Source organism: Schistocerca serialis, chromosome 7 (assembly GCF_023864345.2).
Source record: "Schistocerca serialis cubense isolate TAMUIC-IGC-003099 chromosome 7, iqSchSeri2.2, whole genome shotgun sequence".
NCBI classification, from domain to species: domain Eukaryota; kingdom Metazoa; phylum Arthropoda; class Insecta; order Orthoptera; family Acrididae; genus Schistocerca; species Schistocerca serialis.
In genome coordinates, this window is record NC_064644.1 from 494,544,750 (window position 1) to 494,567,435 (window position 22,686).

A 22,686-nucleotide genomic window follows, 5' to 3' on the forward strand; every position below is an offset into this window, starting at 1 on the left:
ATTTCGGAGGTGCTCAGGGGTATATTTCGAGTATTTTGGTATAAGGGACTTGTGATCCCCTGAATCACGGTACAGAGTAATGGTATTCCATTTGATTTCTTACCCCTGCATCTGCACTACAGTGAAAATATCTACGCAACAGTGCAGATGTGCCTTGTTTGGAAACAAACTTGTTCCATTCGCTCTCGGTACTAGCCGACCACGACATTATTGCAGTTGGCTTCCCATGGCCATTATGGGAAACATGCGGTGACATTACAATAAGGAAATACTGTGCCGAGTAAGGAAAAGGTTTCGCACTTTGAATGCTTTCCGCACAGTTGTGCGTTTATTGTCAAGTGTTTCCCCGTGTCCACGAGGAATAACTCGGCTTTGTTTTTCCAGCGAAGTTAAGAGTACGCTAGCAGTGACACACAGCAGTAGGTTAACTGATGAAGAAACTGCCGAAATTCTTCTCGTGGCCGGCCGCGGTGGTCTAGCGGTTCTAGGCGCGCAGTCCGGAACCGCGCGACTACTACGGTCGCAGGTTCGAATCCTGCCTCTGGCATGGATGTGTGTGATGTCCTTAGGTTAGTTAGGTTTAAGTAGTTCTAAGTTCTAGGGGACTGATGACCTCAGATGTTAAGTCCCATAGTGCTCAGAGCCATTTTTTTTTCTTCTCGTGTATGGGTTCACTGAACGCAATGGAAGAGCATTACGGCAACGCTATGGTCAGCTGTTAAAGCTGCAACGGCAACCATATCACTATATTTTTGCAGTTGTACATAGATGCCCACTAATAACAGGATGCTTTCGTGTTACTAGGTTCACCGAAACAAATATTGTTAATAAATCCAAAAAACAAATTATTACTCTGTGATGAGCCACCGAATACCACAAGACCCTGATACCGAGATACTCAGATAAAAGTTTGTCGGTGGACCTCTGGTTCACCCTGTGTAAAGCTATAGATCAAACCACATCGTGGCAGCAATAAGCAAGATCAGTGAGTATTGGGTACAGGCCGAACAGTCTGTAGTAAAACGTGGTGTACTCTCTTAGCACAGAGCAAAGTTTAAATGGTTGTTTTACGTAGTGAGACAGATTAACACATATACTGGATTAATTTGTCACATTCATACGAGTCTGCACATGCACACATGGGTTAACATCTGGCAGGTTCTAGCACGCTTTGGTTATTATTGATAATAAGACTTTTGTGACCAATATGTATTTTTAGATATATTTTGTAAATTAAGATACAGTACCCGTTTAGGTGTCATACTGTTACAAATGAGATGATTGTATAATACAAGGAAATGATCATTCACCGAAGACAATTCTCATTCACATTCCTTTTCGTTTACACTGAAGCGCCAAAGAAACTATTGAAACACGAGGAAATGTTAACAGGCAGATAAGGCCCTGCGATCAGTAACCCCTGATGCTACAACGGCAGGTTATCAAGATTTAACTGAGTTTGAACGTGGTGTTATAGTCGGCGCACGAGGGATGGGACACAGCAACTCCGAGGTACCGATGAAGGCGGGATTTTAGGTATCGGACTTGTGACAGGCCGTTGTAAAACTGATCGTGATGTTAATAAACATTCCGCAAATGTGGCTACATTTTTAACAGGGTCGGTTACTATCCGATATTATTGTAGTTAATGACTACCCAGATCCAAGGAGACCACTTCAACGGCTCGAGTGTGTTTAGTTATATAACGTCATTACGATTAAGGAACTGTTATGAATTGTACAGCAGAGCATAACATATGTCATACATAGTCTTATTTTTCATATATACAGTATATATAACATTAAGTGATGGCCTTACTCGCTAGCTGAACTTATACACGATGGCACAGTTTTTTAACTGGGGAAGAACAGAACTGCTACTTCTACGACAATGTCATCTAGTATACGTCAGCGCCACAAAGCTATTTTTCTTAATATTCTACGGGGTCCCATACAAGCAGTTTGCACTTTTTTTCTGAGAGTAAGCTGGAGGTGTTATTTCGTATAGCCAGTGTACTAGTCGGTGCGGGTTCTGGTTTCTGTACTATTTTGTTTATCTTGTGACGTGTGTGCTTCTTCTTTGTTCATACAGCTGCACTGATAATAGGGAAATGCCGAAACGCGTGAGAAAAAAAATAAAAGAAATACAATCTAAGACAAAAAAAGACGCACTACGACTGAATTATCCTAATGAGACGAAATCGATAGATATAATGTGCATATACAGATAACAAAAGATTACGATTTCAGAGAAATTGGTCGAATTATTTAAGAGAAAGAGCTTCACAAAATGAGCTCCTTTGACTAGCGAAGATGTGCCTAAAAACACCCCGGACGGCGGCGGAATAACGACCTCAATGTCGTCCGCTATACGGCCAGAGAACTAGGAGAAAGGTCTGGGGTGAAACTTGATTTCATAGGAAGGCACCTTTGGCGACGATATTCTACGCCCTGTTTTGTTGTCCATGGCAAGTCGTCCTGGCTCCTATTTCAGCAAGATAATGCCCACCCGCACACGGTGTTTCTGTTGCTAGTCGTCGTGCTTGCCGAACGATAAAACCATACCTCGGCCAGCAAGGCTGCCGAATCTCTCCCCAACTGAGAGATTTTGGTGCATTATGGACAGGGCCCTCCAAGCATCTCTACATTTTGACGATCTAACGCGCCAATTGGACGGAATTTAACACGTCCCTCTGCAGGACATCCAACAACTCTGTTAATCAATATCAAGCCGAGTACGTGCTTGCATAAGGGCCAAAGGTGGACGAACGCTGTATTGACTTGCTCAATTTGTCAAACTCTTTCTCTTGAAAAAGTTATCCAAGTTTTTCATATTCCTTCTGCACATGTACATCATATCAATTGATTTCTGCCCCATTCAGACAATTTCTTCGTGGCACGTTGTCTTTTTACTTATTTATTAATTATTACCACAACGTCATGTGTAGGACCATCGTGTCTAGCACACGAAACGGTAGGTTGCAGGTCTCAACTGGCCTCGTAATAACTAACACACGACGCTGAAGTCACAAAAGGTGATAGTTTGGTTCAGTGAAATGCACGCTACAAGGCGTTTGGCTTGGAGCTGTGCATGAAGTAACCGATTTGCAAGAGTTTGTTGTGCCACTGTGGTGCCAACAGCTGCTCACATTGCTGCTACAGATGCAGTACGATGTGCCAGAGCCATACGCCGAATACGGTGGTCTTCCCTCTCGGTAGTGCTACATAGCCGTCCACAGCCCCGTCTTCTTGCAACTGTACATTCTCGTGACCACCGCTGCTAGCAACCATGTAGAGTGGCTTTATTCCCGGCAAGTTTTTTCTGCAATATCGAGGAATGGACGCTCACCCCATCTAATCTCAAAGGTAACAGACACTAACGACCGTTACAGCGTGTATTTAAAGCAAACATAATTTGCATCTTCATAGTGGCGCTACTCGCACCACTCTTACACGACTGGCACCGAATTTGAATGGACATCACCTTTCAGGCATAGAAACACGACTGCCAACTTTCGGTTACGTCGCAAAATTTCTTCTTGGGGCTGCGATTTTTTCGCGTCAATGTATAAGAGCTGTAATGAAGTAATGCCACATCTGACGTCAATGTCACAAGACTATCAGTGGCTGGAGTATCTGTCTAAGTTTTTAACTTACGTCATAGCTGACCACCATTTGTGCAGTGCCAGACATCAATACATTCTTGCAGCTTATTGAAGCTGCTGTCACGAATAGCCGGAGAAGGCGAGACGCAGCATTATTTGCAAATCTGTTCCATGGGTTTCTTATCTGCAGGCGTGAATTCGAAGTCGTTGATTTGTCTACATGTTCTACGAATAACCCCGTATAGGACGGTGGGATTTCGCATTGGGTTCTTCATGTCACAAGAAACATTCTTTAGTGTTCTTTCAATTCCGACGTCGAATCCTTGGTTACATCAATTAGAATGGCACAATGGGAGTATTCTCCGTATTGGAGGGGTTTAATCACTAGCCGTTCAAATCTGCTTTCGAAATCACAGTTCCTCTCTCGAATCAATAAGGCAACAAAATTTGTAGACAGAGCAACAATTAATTTTCGACTAACACTTCGTAGACCAGAAGTTGGGCTATAAGCTAAGAAATATTTGTAGTATTTGACTAGTCAATGCAGCTTAAAAATTAATTTTTGTAAATCAAAATTTTGATGGCATAAAAATATTTTTTGTCTAAGAATCTGTGCAGTCCACAAATCGGTCCGAAGTTTCATACGCTGTCAGTTAGATAACAAAATAGTGTGCCTGTCACATGTCAGTACGTTCGAATGTATTTTGTTTATCTTATCTATCACGCAGTGTGAATGCATTACGCAAGCTTCACTATTTTCTGTATTCCTGCATATTCCCTACGTAAGTTTATACCGTAGTTTTTTTATTACTTTGCTTAATTTTTTTTGCGGAAGTTCTGTTTTCTCACTCCTACATCTTCATAACAAACCTCCATTTCCCTCGCGTCTTTAGCCTTCGTGAAATGAGACTTCGTACATATTGTTCCAGAGCACTTCTCCTCTACGTTATCTCTGGAAGCTTATTTTGAAGAGCGCTCTGTCTACTAGCAGAAACAAAGGGCAACTCTCGCAGAGAGAAATAAAAAGGTCTGTTTGCAGGGAACTCATCAAATAAAAGAATCTGCCTGCACCACGTATAAAAGGTACCAAGGAACGGTACATAACGAGCACTACACAGGAAATGAAATCTCTTTTAAATCCTTCAAGAGTCCCAATCCAGATATTTACTACTATCATATTACAACCTTTTAAGACAAAAGATTCTTGTTTGCGAAGCTTTTCGAAGTACTCATTTAACGCTCCGTTACTCGCGACAAAATTCGTGACATTGTCACTCGCACGGATGACAGGTGTCGTCCACAAAGCAAGCGGTCTATTTGCAAGGTTTGAACGGTCTTCATGACTGATTTTATGACTTTTTATTAAATACAAATATAATACATTTAATATTCGTACACAGTATAATATATTCTAACGTTTGAAACAGTTCGGCCATTCGAAGAAGAATATCTTCTGCTGAATTACTGGCATTACATGGTCCCTCTGGCTGCTTACCGACGTACGCTTCTAAATTCAAAGTGTAAGCTGTTTTTACGTCAACCAAAGCAAAAACTTTCAACCCATACTTTGCTGGTTTGCTAGGGATATATTGCCTGAATGGAATGGGCAGTTTCCTCTAGATTCCAAAAGTTGTTCGTCAACAGTAAGATATACTCTAGGTGAAAAATATTTTTGGCAATTGTTCGTGAAAGGTTCAAGTACCTCTCTGATAGGAGCCAACTTGTCAGTCTCTCCGCGAACACCTCTATCACAGATATTATCAAACCTAAGACATCTCAACACAAACCTGAATAGGTTTTCACTTAGCATAAATAACATGATTCGAGTCCCTTTGAGTTATCCCACAATTTCGATATATTCTTCCTACAACATCTCAAAAATCCACACAGATATAACAAACCAATGAAAGCTCTTATCTCTATCGCATTCCTTTCCCTAGAGAAGTTACCACGAACTTCGCTGCTGGATATATCAGTGCATGTTGCGATAATCGTTAGTATGTTTTCATCCAAGAACAAATTCAGAATTTCTGTTTCTGTCATTTTTATACGAGCTTGACTTTTTGGTCCAGGCAAATGCGTAATAACATTACAAGATCTGCTTCTAACAATGGTAGGATATTTATATTTCCTCCGTTTACTTATTCCATCTTTCCCTAAAAGAAATGCCTCCTCTTGAGTTACTTCTTCCTGTGACTCATATTCATCATTCTTAGGCACCTCTTGTTCTGTTAGTGAATCATGACCACTTTAATGAACATAGTCCTCAGGCTCTGAGTCAGCGCTATCACCACCTTCATCACTCAGCTCATTGAACCATTCCAACCATACATTAGGATCTCTACTAAACTCTTTCTGAGGTTTTTTGGTTTTGACGTTTCTTCCACAATCTAACAATAAAGAGAATACTAGGTAACACGGAAGGTACCTGCAGTCAGTTTCAGTAAGTCCAAATCTACGCACATGAAAGATCGTATGAATCTAGGAAAGCAATAAAGTAATACCGACTTCCTTTGTTTCAGATTGTGGAAGTAGAGCTCGCGTGGATAACTGGTGTCCTAATAATGTTTCATAAACAATATATCTTTCGTAACTGAAAGCCAACAATGATTGGAGCTAACTGCTGGAGAGTTAACAGGAAGGTACTGAAAATGGCGCGATCTCAATCCTGTTCTGTCAGACAAAATTGAGCGGGGAACTCCTGTGGATGACGAGTGTCATCCGCGAGTGCGACGGAGGGTTAAACATCCATATCGACGACGATTGCAAAATGACTGTCGTAGTGACGCTTACGAGGAGCATTTCAACCATTGTACCCAATTCTTTTTAAATTGTGATTCCTTCTGCAGGTTTCATACGATTTCAGCCACCCTGCGCAGTGCTCTACGGTGCCTGTCCATTAGTACTTGAGGTGTGGTTGGTCTTTGTTCAGCTGTGGTTGCTCCTTCGCGTCTCCACTTCACAATCGCATACCCATTCTTGTGTAGCTTTAGAAGGGTTTTTATGTCGCTAACGGCTTTGTTAGCCGAGTGGCATCCAACGACTAGTCCAGGTTCGAAGGCCTGACCGAACCTCTTTGCTGTTACAGCGTCTCTGCTAACAATACAATAGTCCTCACCTTCTTTGTGGTTCGACACTGGAATCGCATTCGGGAGGACGACGGTTCAATCCCGCGTCCGGCCATCCTGATTTAGGTTTTCCGTGATTTCCCCAAATCGCTCCAGGCAAATGCTGGGATGGTTCCTTTGAAAGGGCACGACTGACTTCCTTCCCCATCCTTCCCGAGACCGATGACCTCGGTGTTTGGTCTCTTCCCCCAAACAACCCCCCCCCCCCCTCCCAACCCCTAACCTTCTTTTATACTGCCGGGAGCGTCTCTCGTGACACCTAGTGCTCAGTTCCGCATTATGTCCGGGTGCTTTTGATCAGATAGATTATAATCTGATAACTCCACGCCACACAAGTCGTCCAACTGTAAACGCTTAATTCTAAATGTGCGAACCCGAAGTGTGTCACTAGTTATAGATTAAATTCTTCCGTCCGAATACTTCTCTACTGTACATGATTTGGGAATTATATGGTATATTAAAGCCCTGCAGGGTCTTTTTGTCTATTTAAGCGTTCTCCGCTATATTTATTTATTTATTTGTAATACACATATCATCCATCGTTAGGTGAAACGTGCAGGGTGAGTCTATAAGGATGTTAGCAAATTATCGGGGTTGATGAAGTGTAAATGTATAAATTTGAGGGCAGTGACCCTGGTTCAGGATCGAAATATCGTTCTGATACCACTGACAGTGGAACTCTTCCACTGCAAGCTCTTTGATTTCCATATTTTGGGAACCGGTAGTACGGACAAGAAAAAATTACCTGATAAACATGGGCACTGAAACGCATATCTTAAGATTACGAGCACTTCTTCAGTAGAAGAGATGTGGGTTTCACAGTAGCAAATATGAACAAATTCCCAAGTTTCTAAATGTATGCACTTTAGAGCCAGTGTTTACAGCAAATTTTTTCTTGTTGTTCTCGATATCGCCTTCTCACAAAATGTGGGTAGCAAAGAACTTGCAGAGCTGTCAGAGACATGAGAACGATTTTTTACTTATAACGTTCGAATAGGTAATTTCTGAACCATGGTCCCCTACCTCAAATAGATACATTCTGACATCTCTATAATCCCTAACACTTGGTAACATCATCACGGAGTCATCCTGCATATGGAGGATCACCGTACATGTAAACAGCTTCCAGGTAACACTGGTTTGTGCATTAAATACACGGTATTATTATTTGGAAAATAACAGCTTTTTTCTTGTTTATCTTGTGGTTTCACATTGATATTGACGAGCAATGTGCGGAAGCGGCTCGAAGTTAGTGGGTGATTATCGGAATATAATATACTATGTTCAGATTTAAAGTGTCTGAAAACAAACACTATAACGTACAATTGATGAAAAGCCGGCCGTGTGGCCGTGCGGTTCTAGTCGCTACAGTCTGGAACCACGTGACCGCTACCGTCGCAGGTTCGAATCCTGCCTCGGGCATGGATGTGTGTGATGTCCTTAGGTTAGTTAGGTTTAAGTAGTTCTAAGTTCTAGGGGACTGATGACCACAGATTTTAAGTCCCGTAGTGCTCAGAGCCATTTGAACCATTTTTGAATTGATGAAAATTAGCATACTTTTTCCGCGCTATTATTGCTGTAAGTCGCAGAAAAGCAGTAACAGTGAAAAACTGGTGGGTTTTACAATACCTAAGACTATGGATGACTCAGAAAGTATTTGCCGAATGCTTTCGGGCAGAAAACTCTTGGCTGTAACTGTTAAAATGGCTGAAATGAAATTTATTTCTTTTTAAAATTTAGCAGAACTATACAAGCACTCTTTTGACTCATAAAAAAGTCAATTTCCAATTTTTTTCCCAAATGTAACTATTCGCCATCGAGGGTATAGCTGCTGTCTTGTAAAGAAAGTGTAGCATCTTTGAGAAAGAACGAAGAGGTTAAAGCTGCTGCTAACAGCGTGAGATGTCGAGCAGCGTCTGAAGATTATTAGAAATACTTATCTTCTATCTCTACATAAAAACCTAATATCTGTCGTATTCTGTGGGACGCAGGACTCAATAGACAGGAGTTAATTACTAACCAGGATATTAACAAATTCAAATCCCAAAAACAGTGATTGCCAGATATAGCAGGGGTACGAGGAATGTTGAGACAAACTTCAGGTGTTGTAGGGAGTGGGCTGAGGAACAAATCGAAGATAGGACCCCGTGTCCGCAAACGTCATCCAACGACGCTACAGAGCATCGAACTTGTAGGCTACTGCGCCTGCCAATAGGCCACCCCTTTGGCAGCAAATGCGACTTTTACGCTGACAGACTGTAGGTAGAATGTCTCACAATGTTGTTTATTATGCAGTGAACACGTCTAATTGCCACGATCGCCAATGCAGAAATGGAGCTAGTAGTTCCGTAGACAGGTCTTGTCTCCTGTGATGTGGTGCTCTGTTGCCTTGGTGGATGATGTTTTCAGGCATAGGTTTCCATCTGCAGTTTGTTTTGCTCCTGTAAACCGAAAAATATTGGAGATTTTAGAGCGTTCCAGGAAAAAAATAAACTTCAAATGGAAACCCGTGTCCGAAACCATCATTCGCAGAGCCAACACAGCATCACATTCATAGGAGTAAGGGCTTTCACTGCAGCAGCTAGTTCCATCCTCTCCACTGTTGATGGTGGCAGTCACTTGACATCACTGTAATTAACAACACTGACAAATGGTCTGCCTACAGTCCGTCAGTGTAAAAGTCACATTTGCTGCTGAAGGAGTTGCCTAGATGCAGGCAGTGGCACCTACAACTTCGAAACTCTAGCATCACTGGATGACGTTTCCGTACACGGTCTTCTGTCCTCGATTGTGACCTCAATGCACCCTCTACAATCCATCAACGTTTCTCGCAACATTTTTGGGATATCATGTACATTTAAAGTATGGAACTACAATGTGTATAATTAGATGTGAATTTAGGTTTCCAAATAGTGAAAGGGTTCCTATTTAGAACTTCAACTGGAGGATGGTATTAGTCTCTGTAGTTGGAACACAAATGGGCAGCCGTTGGTCTGTGGGACTATTCCGTCCCTCCCCTTGTTTTTCCCGATCGTACAGTGTTTGGCGAAGTGTGTTGGACTCATATATGCAGAAAACATTCTGCCCACTCATGTTAATCTGACGTCACATTTCGCACCTAACGGATTTCGCCCGTGAATAACCTTACTGGGACCTGGTAGTTAAGGAAGGCACGATGCGGTTACGATTGTGGACGGGGCCGTAATCAGTCACTATTGGTTCACTTTTGCAATTACACAATTACACACATTTATTTTAACACGGTAATTCCAGACTCAGCAATGAAAAAGATATCACACGTTATTAATGAAGGAATAAACAACTGTGTAATTAATAGTGCTTTCAGTGTGTTACAATTTACCATATGAGCATAAAATACAGACACAGCAAATAATGTTTTAAAAAGAAGCCAATGTGACCCCAACTAGAATTTTGAGGCAAGTAACCACAGTCACTGCTGAAGGCCGTTAACGCCAAGAATGGCAATTATTAAAAAAATTGACAAACATATTGTAAAACAGCAATGCAATAGCAAAGGTTAATTTAAAGGGACAGGCAAAATGATGATAAACTTGGTAGCACCACCATTTAAACCTGCTGTAACGACAAGAATGGCAATTATCTAAAAAAATTTAGAAACATACAATAGAACAGCAAATACAATAACTAAACACAAGGGCCAGTCACAGACGGTGCACCAGGAATCGACCTCTGAGTAAGTCCGGCAAAAAACACTTTCGCGAGTGATCAGATAGGCAGCCAAGACTTGCATTCACTTCACTCAGACTAGTGGCAGTCTAACGAATGACTAATGATAATCTTGCTGAGGCTACCTGACGTCCAATAAACGAAATGCAAAGATGTAAAAATACGCCAACGCTGGAACTGGCGGTCTGTGTTTAGAGCGCCCGGCACGAGAAAGGAATCACTACCACCGGAGTAGAGGAATCGCCAACCAACCTACAATCAAGAAAGCTGTCAAAATTACACGCCTCATCGGACAGCAGCGGCAAGGCAACGGAATGTACACTGCCTTTACGTACACTAAGCCCCAGGGCAGTCAACTGCCACAAGGCAGGAAAAATACCGCTGGTTGAACTTGACAAATAGTAGCAAACTGAACGCAATAAATAGTAATTAGAAGTACAGGAAAGCTAATCAGACCCGCCTTCCCCAAGCACTCCACTCGCTGCTCTTTGCCTCGGCACACTACGAGCAGCAACACAAACCCAAGTCACTGGAGAATCGCAAGATCTCGTAATGGTCGAGGTTTCTCTACCTGAATCCAAATGCACTCAAAGCTTGCAGGATCCGGTTTACAACGAGTCCGTGCACCCTCGTGACCACAGGCCTTCAATCCGGCAGTCCATGCGCGCCACTAGCGGTCCCAGCATGTTCTGGCACTGCGCGGACTTGGCTCCTCCTGAGTCCCCAACCGAACTGCACACTGACACGACCCGGAAGAACAACGACGTCGCCCCAAAGAAAGGGCAACAGTTACTACATATCGATAACCTCCACTGCTGCCACTAGCGGACAGGCAACGCTTGCGAAACCAAGTGCCACCAGTCAACACGAGAAGAAGGCAAACAACCGCAACCATGTCAGCTAAACGATACGATCTGGCGTCCAACAGAGGACATAAACCTACAAACAGCACCAACGCCAGCCGCAGCATGGCTCATCTACCTCAGTTTGACTACGCTGTAAAAGCATTTCATTGTTTCGATGTTGCAGTTTGGCAGATATGTAGCAGCTATAATTCGCTCAGTGGCTGTAGTCATTTTGTGGTATGTTCGGTTTCTGTTTCATCTATCACTTTTTGATGGATAGTTCTGAAAATTGCTTATAAACTTAGGCAATACCAGAGGTTATGTCGAATCAAGTGGATGCAGAGACGCCGCAATATTTATAAATGAAGGTGCAGGCAAATAGAGATTTGATATATTTTTATTTAATCAAGGAGAATCTTTCGTTTTCTGTACAATAAATACAAACGCAAATTTTAGAAATTGCATGCAGTTAACTACTAATTCTTCCTCGGTACTGATAATTCTGTAGTTACACGTCAATATGAATTTTTATAGTGTGCTGTTACAGTCTTTTATAGTAAACGCTGTGTACATCTTTATATGAAAGTCATATAATACAAATAAACAGAATATAACGTAGCCTGCCGCCTCTGTAACCACGATCGCTAACGAACGATTGTGAGATGGCGCTCGAGCTGGACGTAACCAGTTCGTTTCCTGCTGGTGGAAGGAAAGTTTACAGCCAGTGTTTGACTGGCAAGAAGAGAAGAATTGCTGATCACCAGTGCTTGCGCCAATGACCTACACGAAATTTCGAACATCTGCGCCGGTCACATCTGATAGAGCACGTGAAATAGTTGGTGGTTTCATGATGACAATGCAGATTTCTTACTTCTTAGCCCAAAAATCGACACTGTATTACAGCTACCGCTGATAAGTAAGACAGGACCTTAGCAAATGGACTACGTGGTTGGTTCAAAGAATTTTCGAGTAATAGATCCCAGTGCGGTGTATCTGACACCTAATGTACAAATCAAATGGAAATACACTCCTGGAAATTGAAATAAGAACACCGTGAATTCATTGTCCCAGGAAGGGGAAACTTTATTGACACATTCCTGGGGTCAGATACATCACATGATCACACTGACAGAACCACAGGCACATAGACACAGGCAACAGAGCATGCACAATGTCGGCACTAGTACAGTGTATATCCACCTTTCGCAGCAATGCAGGCTGCTATTCTCCCATGGAGACGATCGTAGAGATGCTGGATGTAGTCCTGTGGAACGGCTTGCCATGCCATTTCCACCTGGCGCCTCAGTTGGACCAGCGTTCGTGCTGGACGTGCAGACCGCGTGAGACGACGCTTCATCCAGTCCCAAACATGCTCAATGGGGGACAGATCCGGAGATCTTGCTGGCCAGAGTAGTTGACTTACACCTTCTAGAGCACGTTGGGTCGCACGGGATACATGCGGACGTGCATTGTCCTGTTGGAACAGCAAGTTGCCTTGCCGGTCTAGGAATGGTAGAACGATGGTTTCGATGACGGTTTGGATGTACCGTGCACTATTTAGTGTCCCCTCGACGATCACCAGTGGTGTACGGCCAGTGTAGGAGATCGCTCCCCACACCATGATGCCGGGTGTTGGCCCTGTGTGCCTCGGTCGTATGCAGTCCTGATTGTGGCGCTCACCTGCACGGCGCCAAACACGCATACGACCATCATTGGCACCAAGGCAGAAGCGACTCTCATCGCTGAAGACGACACGTCTCCATTCGTCCTTCCATTCACGCCTGTCGCGACACCACTGGAGGCGGGCTGCACGATGTTGGGGCGTGAGCAGAAGACGGCCTAACGGTGTGCGGGACCGTAGCCCAGCTTCATGGAGACGGTTGCGAATGGTCATCGCCGATACCCCAGGAGCAACAGTGTCCCTAATTTGCTGGGAAGTGGCGGTGCGGTCCCCTACGGCACTGCGTAGGATCCTACGGTCTTGGCGTGCATCCGTGCGTCACTTCGGTCCGGTCCCAGGTCGACGGGCACGTGCACCTTCCGCCGACCACTGGCGACAACATCGATGTACTGTGGAGACCTCACGCCCCACGTGTTGAGCAATTCGGCGGTACGTCCACCCGGCCTCCCGCATGCCCACTATACGCCCTCGCTCAAAGTCCGTCAACTGCACATACGGTTCACGTCCACGCTGTCGCGGCATGCTACCAGTGTTAAAGACTGCGATGGAGCTCCGTATGCCACGGCAAACTGTCTGACACTGACGGCGGCGGTGCACAAATGCTGCGCAGCTAGCGCCATTCGACGGCCAACACCGCGGTTCCTGGTGTGTCCGCTGTGCCGTGCGTGTGATCATTGATTGTACAGCCCTCTCGCAGTGTCCGGAGCAAGTATGGTGGGTCTGACACACCGGTGTCAACGTGTTCTTTTTTCCATTTCCAGGAGTGTATAACAAGAAGCGATTGTAAATGGCAAAAATTCGTAGAAAGGTAGCAAAGGAAATAAATGGAAGATTTTGTTGAAAACATTTAGGGTAAATGCGTCGCGTTTGTAAATGAAACCGTAATGAGGTCTTTAGACGTGATTGTGCCAGCCTTTATCTAGTAAGCGTGACCGCAGACATGGAAAGACATCAGAGATGTCGTGCAGGAATGCTAATGCACAGCCTGACAAAAATAGTGGAGTACGTATAAGACGTGGTCGGATGTCAACACAAATTCTGACAAATACGCTCTCTCGGCGAGTATTTAGGTTATCAGTTGCAGTTCTCCGTGACACGTAGATCTGCCACCAGAATACATTTGTGGTATCCGTGTTCACTGTTGTTGCCAGGTCTCGTGGTGCGTAAAAGGGGCGTGAACAGGACCAGATATTGAATGCTGTGGAGGACACGGAGATGCCACGTACTCGAGCGAGACCTGGCAGAGATATGAGCAGATGAAAGAGTCTGAAAAGGGCCGCAGTGTATGTATCCGACTGATCGAATCGTGCAATATACACTCCTGGAAATGGAAAAAAGAACACATTGACACCGGTGTGTCAGACCCACCATACTTGCTCCGGACACTGCGAGAGGGCTGTACAAGCAATGATCACACGCACGGCACAGCGGACACACCAGGAACCGCGGTGTTGGCCGTCGAATGGCGCTAGCTGCACAGCATTTGTGCACCGCCGCCGTCAGTGTCAGACAGTTTGCCGTGGCATACGGAGCTCCATCGCAGTCTTTAAAACTGGTAGCATGCCGCGACAGCGTGGACGTGAACCGTATGTGCAGTTGACGGACTTTGAGCGAGGGCGTATAGTGGGCATGCGGGAGGCCGGGTGGACGTACCGCCGAATTGCTCAACACGTGGGGCGTGAGGTCTCCACAGTACATCGATGTTGTCGCCAGTGGTCGGCGGAAGGTGCACGAGCCCGTCGACCTGGGACCGGACCGCAGCGACGCACGGATGCACGCCAAGACCGTAGGATCCTACGCAGTGCCGTAGGGGACCGCACCGCCACTTCCCAGCAAATTAGGGACACTGTTGCTCCTGGGGTATCGGCGATGACCATTCGCAACCGTCTCCATGAAGCTGGGCTACGGTCCCGCACACAGTTAGGCCGTCTTCTGCTCACGCCCTAACATCGTGCAGCCCGCCTCCAGTGGTGTCGCGACAGGCGTGAATGGAGGGACGAATGGAGACGTGTCGTCTTCAGCGATGAGAGTCGCTTCTGCCTTGGTGCCAATGATGGTCGTATGCGTGTTTGGCGCCGTGCAGGTGAGCGCCCCAATCAGGACTGCATACGACCGAGGCACACAGGGCCAACACCCGGCATCATGGTGTGGGGAGCGATCTCCTACACTGGCCGTACACCACTGGTGATCGTCGACGGGACACTGAATAGTGCACGGTACATCCAAACCGTCATCGAACCCATCGTTCTACCATTCCTAGACCGGCAAGGGAACTTGCTGTTCCAAGAGGACAATGCACGTCCGCATGTATCCCGTGCCACCCAACGTGCTCTAGAAGGTGTAAGTCAACTACCATGGCCAGCAAGATCTCCGGATCTGTCCCCCATTGAGCATGTTTGGGACTGGATGAAGCGTCGTCTCACGCGGTCTGCACGTCCAGCACGAACGCTGGTCCAACTGAGGCGCCAGGTGGAAATGGCATGGCAAGCCGTTCCACAGGACTACATCCAGCATCTCTACGATCGTCTCCATGGGAGAATAGCAGCCTGCATTGCTGCGAAAGGTGGATATGCACTGTACTAGTGCCGACATTGTGCATGCTCTGTTGCCTGTGTCTATGTGCCTGTGGTTCTGTCAGTGTGATCATGTGATGTATCTGACCCCAGGAATGTGTCAATAAAGTTTCCCCTTCCTGGGACAATGAATTCACGGTGTTCTTATTTCAATTTCCAGGAGTGTATTTGTGGGGCATTCCGATGCTGGCCGGTGCACGTCTGTATGATAACGTGAGGGGAGGAATATTCACCGTCAAGGTATCAGTCGACTACGTCTGACGATCACAATGGATGACCGACGTGCTGTGTGCCAACCAGAATGTAACCCCTTCACCTCCAAGTCTGCTGTCTCAGAATAAGCAATGGACACTCTGCAACATTCCGTGTCATTTCACACCACTGGCTGGGGACCAGCAGCAGGCCTTCTAGGGAATTACCATCCCACGCAGAGGCTCCTGTTGACACTACAACACAAACAGTTTCGTTTGCAGTGGTGCTGTGACAAAGGAAATATAGACTGCCGATGAATGGCGTCGCATTTTGTTCGCCAGTGAATCGCGGTTCGGCACTATCACGGGTGACTATAGTCGGCGAAAGTGACAGCGACCTGGAGTGATGTGGCATTCTACAGATATTTTGGTGAGGCACAGCGTTGCTACGCGTCAGCCATGGTGTGGAGAACCATCCGGTATGACTTCATGTCAGTGCAAGTATTGCCTGAGAGAACTCTAACGGCACAACGGTACGTCAGCTACATCCTGCATCCTCATGTATTATCTCTAATGCGACAGTATCGTGGTGTCATTTTTCAACAGGACAATGTTCGTCCACGAATGGCATATGTATCAATGAACTGTCTGCTTGATTTTCAGGTATTCTTCTTTCTAGAAAGCTTCCCAGATCTTTCCCCGATAGATAATGTATGGGAATAGCTAGGACATCATCCGAGTGTCTCAATATCCAGGATATTAACAGTTGTGGAAATTCGGAAATATGAGGTAAGTTCCTGTGGGACCAAACTGCTGAGGTCATCGGTCCCTAGGCTTACCCACTACTTAATCTAACTTAAACTAACTTACGCTAAGGACAACACAACACATCCATGCCCGAGGGAGGACTCTAACCTCCGACGGGGGGAGCCGCGCGAATTGTGACAGGGCGCCCCTAGACCGCGCGGCAACCTCGCGCGGCTGCAGTTGTGGGACAACTTGTTTCAGGAGGGCATACAATGGCTCCCTGACACCCGAATCCAATCAGTGCATGCATCCAGACCAGAGAGTGTGCAACTTCCTACTGAAAAGTGGGTAAATATTGAAATATCCCAAGTTCTTTGTAAACTTAACTCGTTATTGTAGTCACTGAAACAAATTCACATAATTTCCTCAGCCGTGGAGTCTCTTTTCGTTTCCTGCTCATTTTCTGGGTAGTTCACTTCTTTTGTCAGGCAGTGTAGTTTGGTAACGACCAAACAAAAATGTTACACGAATGCTCACAGAGCCGGAAAGAAAAACTTTAAAAGAAAGGCGCTGTCATTCATGTGCAAACCAGTTGGTTGAATTTAGAAAAACGTTGTTCAGTGTAAGCTGAGTGACGCTTATGTTCCCTGCAACGTACATCTCGCGCAAGGAATCATGAATATTAGACAGCATACAGAACCATATGGACAGTAATAATTTCCCCAATGGCGTACACGGACTCCGTAGAACAGTCGCTAATATGTTAAGAAGTATTCCCGCCATTGATTTAACACTAGTTTGCAAAGTATACATGTTGATGGATCCAAATGCACGTACATACTCATTTTAGAAATGTTTAGACTTGATGAAGTAGCAGATTATTGTAGTACATTTTTAGTAAAACAACTTGGTAAGAGGATGATATTTTGTTCCATAACTACTTTTCTCCACGTCGCCGTAGATACGATGTCAATTTGTTCGGTGAACAATGTGATCTATGCCTGCTGGGATCTGATAATCCTACATAAAATTGCTAAATTTTGTGGTCGCCTCGGAGATCACTAGTCCTCTTAATGAATGTAGATAGGTTCCCCCATGAGTACAGATGATGGGTTGTTCCTTTGCGACACTTCCGTCCAAGAGTTTATCGTTTCCACTGAAGGTAATGTTCCACTGAGTATGTGTCTTACTGTAACGAGTAGACTGCAATCGGGAGATTTGGTTACCACAGCACCCCTTCTGGGAAATCTATATTGTCTTACACGGAAGATATTCGCATTTTCTGTTACAAAAATAAATAAATAAATATGTAGTAGTATGTTTGATATCGTACGTGGGAACGTACAGTAATGCGTAATGAAACGTATTTTTTTCCATATCTTCACGTCCTTCATTGTTATCACTGCTTGTAAGTTAGTGAAAAGAAGAGATGCACTTCAGTCCCGTAGTTTATGGCTGCTGTGCTTAGCGAAATGCTGATATTCATGTAGTGCACATATCGGCATGCGCTATTTAGTTCATTAATGTGCTATGGATGGTGACTGCAGAAGAAAAATCCGGTATAAGCGACTAATGTTAGGTTCTTGTGAAGAGTCTTTCTTTTTTTCTACGTCGATGTTGTTGAAATCACCTGTCGTAACTTCTTCTATTCCGTAGTCCACTTTCGCAGCTCCATTTGGAAGCGAAATGTAGTAGCGTTTCTGTAAGTGCATCTTAAAGCCCTTCCCGAAAGTTAAAGAGAAGGAGACACCACCACGATTCAGAGACAACCACGCTGCCTGGCTAGCATCAGACTTAGATTGCAGCACACGAAAAACGGATTACAACGATTACTAATTCTCCTCTCTACGCAAAGGTAGGTATCTTAGTTCTATCACTCTACAGTTTATTCCATATTAAAAATAATTGTAGAAGGTGTACAAACGTTTTAATATGCGTAAGAAAGTAAAGTTATTAAAACATTCATTACCAATTTCAGTATTAGTTACAAAGCTGTAAGTATTTTACATACTTTAACAATTTATTCGTCTGCAGATCAGGAGCACATATTCATTTCTGCGGGGTGGTCAGTAAGGAAATCCCCAACGGTATCGATTGGTTAACTCCCTTTTTGAATTGATAGATCTGTTAATTATCTATTAAACTATTACCACTCAAGAAAGTACAGAAAAGAGCATCATTAATTCCAAAACATGTGATAATAATATTAAACCTAAACTCCAACCTTTTCCTTCATTCCACTAATTTGCATGTCTTATGCACAAATGCACTGTTAGTAAGGTAACATCTCGTTTGCACCGATAAAAATATTGCTCCATGTGATCTCACTGATATGAGAGCTGTAATACGACGGCAGGCAGTATTTCCCTTTAGGTCGTCGCATATCCCACTGTGTAACCAAATGACGAACGTTCCTTCCGTAAAATGTTGCTCTGACTGTATTAGACAATTCTGACAGTTGCCGGGCTGTTGCGTGAATGCTGTCGTATATCACATAAGAACCACGATGACCCTACTACACACTCTTGCGCCTACGCGTCTGACGGTTCTATTGTTCCTGTATAGTTCCGTCAGTTGGCATCATATAAGATTTTCCGGTGCTGTGTGCGGTCTGTTATAATAAATTTCTTCTCTGTAATAAAACGTTTCCTTGAATATTTTCGTCACTACAGCGTATGATTTGTATTATAATACAAGTTAAGTATTAAGCCTCTTAAAATTTTAATCCTTTAACTACTGTAAACATTTTTATTATAATAGCTTCTGAAGACGATCGTGCCGGTAACATTATTCGCGAAGATCATCCATATGACCTAGACGGGAACTTCATTAAATTATGTAAACGTACTTTCTATTCAAAATGCATGGAAATCGAGCAGATAAAATAGGTAACTTTCCTTTTAGTAGCTGTATTCCATTGTGTTTTACACCTCTTTCGTTGAGAGTCGAAAATAAATAAAGTTTTAATACATTTTACGACTATGATTTATGAAAAATAAAACTGACCAATAGTCGATTTTCTCATGGAAGTATGTCATTATTTTACTTTTATTTACGTCACATTCAGCTATTTTGATGGCCAGAGTTAAGTTTTCACATCAACAATTGTTGGTGTCCAATAGTCTTTTTTCAATTACGAACACTTTTCTACTAACGTGACAATCTTTGATCCCAATACATGAACTGTGAATGTCTGTCATTTTATTAATATGTAATCTGAATATTAATTCACTGTTGCGATGGTTAGGAAGCCGAAATTCATTGAAATACAGGTGTATACAACAATGCCATGAAAGTACCCAGTTCACGTTCTCAAAAATTAATTCTGCAGTGAGTACAATCGTCATAAATAATGTATAATCACACAGACGCATGTGATATTTGACGAATTTCGTGACAACATGCGAGCTGAACATAATTGGTAATGGGATGAGTCAGTACATAATGCACTGAATGCCGATTAGTAAATTTGTAAGCAGAGAAGTTCTTGAATTAATAAAACATAGAAACAGTTGTGAGGGACTAGACGAATAAATAGCACATAACAGAAAAAATTTTCAAATACAGCGGAAACTATTGTGGGGGACAGAAGGAGTGTAGCACAAAGACATCCCCCATATTAAGTTTGAAGACTTGTTGTTTATAATTTTTTCGGGTTTGCTGCAAAGCTACTGAAAATACAACTACTTGCATAATGCGCACCGTCGTGTACAAGCATCAATAAGTGATATAGCAATACACATCGTTTTTCCGTTTATTCTTCACTGAATGAATGTTGCAGCTTTCTCTGAATGAGTTCACATTGTTAACAACAAAGTTTCACGCTGGAGTATACGTTGAAGAATAGCAGACTTTGGGAACAGACTTCAGACATCAGGCAGAGCACCTTTTTCTAATGAGTGCGGAGGGAAGAACTAAAATTTGATACTATGAAGATAAGAGAAAGGATATAACCAAAATTTCTCTTGTAATGTGTTCGATCAACATCATATTGGGGAATAATCAGCTTTCGAAAATTAAATGTTAGTACCAGCAGCCCCAGAAAATGACTGTTGCTGGTTTGGCAGATGGCTGAGTTAAACTGACAGTTGCTGGGAACAGAACAGCAAACCTGTGTTAGGAAGATGAGACCGATTGGCTGACTGTTATTTATACTCAGCAAATGCTTAATACCACTGCCAAGAAAATATACAGTAAAAATTGTCACTGTTAAACTTATTCTGTCTTAAGTTGTAATTTATAGTATATAATCGCACATAAACATAACTATTTCCATGATGTAAAGGTCTGATTTCGTTTGGTTTGCACTGACTCTGCCACGTGCTATAAAAAGAGAATCTGCGTCTTCCATCTCATTTCTAGCGTGAGTTGCCAGTTTAGGGACAAAGCAAGTTATATATTTTCATTAAAAAATACGTTTCAGTTATCCTCCGTTTTATAGTTAAAGCTTTGACAAGGGACATTTCCCTGCTGGGATATGTTATGCGCAGTATCCCATGTACCCATCGCCCCCAAATCAGTAAGTTCTTTTATATTTTCTTGGTAATCCAATAACACTGAAAGGGGTTACGCAAATATTATAAAATATTGTGTTTCTTCTGTAGACCAAACCAAAGATACCTTAATAAAGGTGAAACTAGTGATTGGGAAATAATACATAAAAAAGTAATACTGCAAACGACGCCGCTTGGTTATTCATTTGGAATATTTTTGTTTCGTATGTCGGCAATGAAATGTTAATTAATATAAGATAATAATGAAGACCTCCTAAGATCATTAGTAATATGAGCTTGAGAGAACTTGAATAGTTGGTTCTAGGTTACTGAAATTAGAGTGACGGTTGTTGGGATATTTATACAGACAGCCATTTCGTGTTAGCAAAGCTACTTTTACTCTAGACAAACAGACGGCGCGGCCACACGTGTCTCCTGCTTACCCCTGTGGTGCCTCAAGTGAGGCGCGTGCTCGTGGTAGAAGGCCCAGCTGGCGGACCTGTGGTCGCGAGCCTCGCACGCGGCGAGGGCGGCTGCGGCCAGCAGCACCGCCGCCGCCCCCACGCTCCAGCTCCAGCACATGGCGGCGGGGCAGCAAGTGGTTGGCTCCAGACGGCCGCCTCACATGCCAGGCGCCGGCACGCTACCCGCACCGCAGCAGCGCGGCGACTGCCGCTCCAGCCCGCGGCTCGGCGTCGCGACGCCCCGCGACGCCGCCTCGGTCGGCGTCGGCCGGCGTCGGCGTCAGACGGCGCGCCCCTCTGCCGAGGGAGGGGCGGCGCTGGCTGTCTGGCCGTCACCGCCAGAGGGCGGCCGAACGAGGTAGCGCTCAGCCAAAAAGCCCTACGCACGAGGAACAGGTGATTTTCGTTAGGTAAAAGTAAAACGTAATTTTAAAACTGATGGTGTGGTTTTATTCCTTACACTTTTGCGTTCGAGAAATAATTTTTGTGTTGACATCAGATGCTCCCTGCAACTGCTGCTCCAGGTGGAAAAAACACTGGCAACCGGGACATTGTTCATCGGCGGTAATTAACGAAGCCCTCCTACTGAAGTAAAAATCTTATTTTTCATAGGATATTGCGATCTCTACCCTTACAGTAAATAAGAAAACACCCACTGGAATACTTTTTTTACCACCCACTACCGGTTTCGGGGTGGCCGCGAGGTTCTGGACGCTACAGTCTGGAACCGCGCGACCGCTATGGTCGCAGGTTCGAATCCTGCCTCGGGCATGGGTGTGTGTGATGTCCTTAGGTTAGTTAGGTTTAAGTAGTTATAACTTCCAGGGTACTGATGACCTCAGAAGTTATGCTCCATAGTGCTCAGAGCCATTTTGAGACAGTATCGGTTTCAATCTGAGTTGCAGATCATTTTCAGGTCTACTTGGAACAGGAATAAGAGGCAACGACAATAAAAATTACAATAGGGAGCCATTAAAAAATTGCCACCAGAGGTTGTACAATTAGAACAAAATATTATGAAAATCCACGCATAATTGCGGCGCCAGGTATACAGGGTGATCCATTGATAGTGACCGGGACAAATATCTCACGAAATAAGCATCAAACAAAAAAACTACAAGGATCGAAACTCATCTAGCTTGAAGGGGGAAACCAGATGGCGCTATGGATGGCCCGCTAGATTGCGCTGCCATAGGTCAAACGGATATCAACTGCGTTTTATAAAAAAATAGGAATCCCCATTTTTATTACA

General features: G+C 44.0%; 1 protein-coding gene across 1 annotated transcript in view; it reads right to left on the reverse strand.

Annotated features, from left to right (window-relative positions):
• Positions 1-21,613, reverse strand: part of LOC126412398 (semaphorin-2A-like) — a 425,849-nt gene extending 404,236 nt beyond the window's left edge. Inside the window, exon 1 of the mRNA XM_050081975.1 lies at positions 21,414-21,613. Coding sequence (XP_049937932.1) covers positions 21,414-21,552 — 139 coding nt within the window. The 5' untranslated portion in view covers positions 21,553-21,613. The remainder of the gene's footprint in view (positions 1-21,413) is intronic.
• Positions 21,614-22,686: the final 1,073 nt, after the last annotated feature.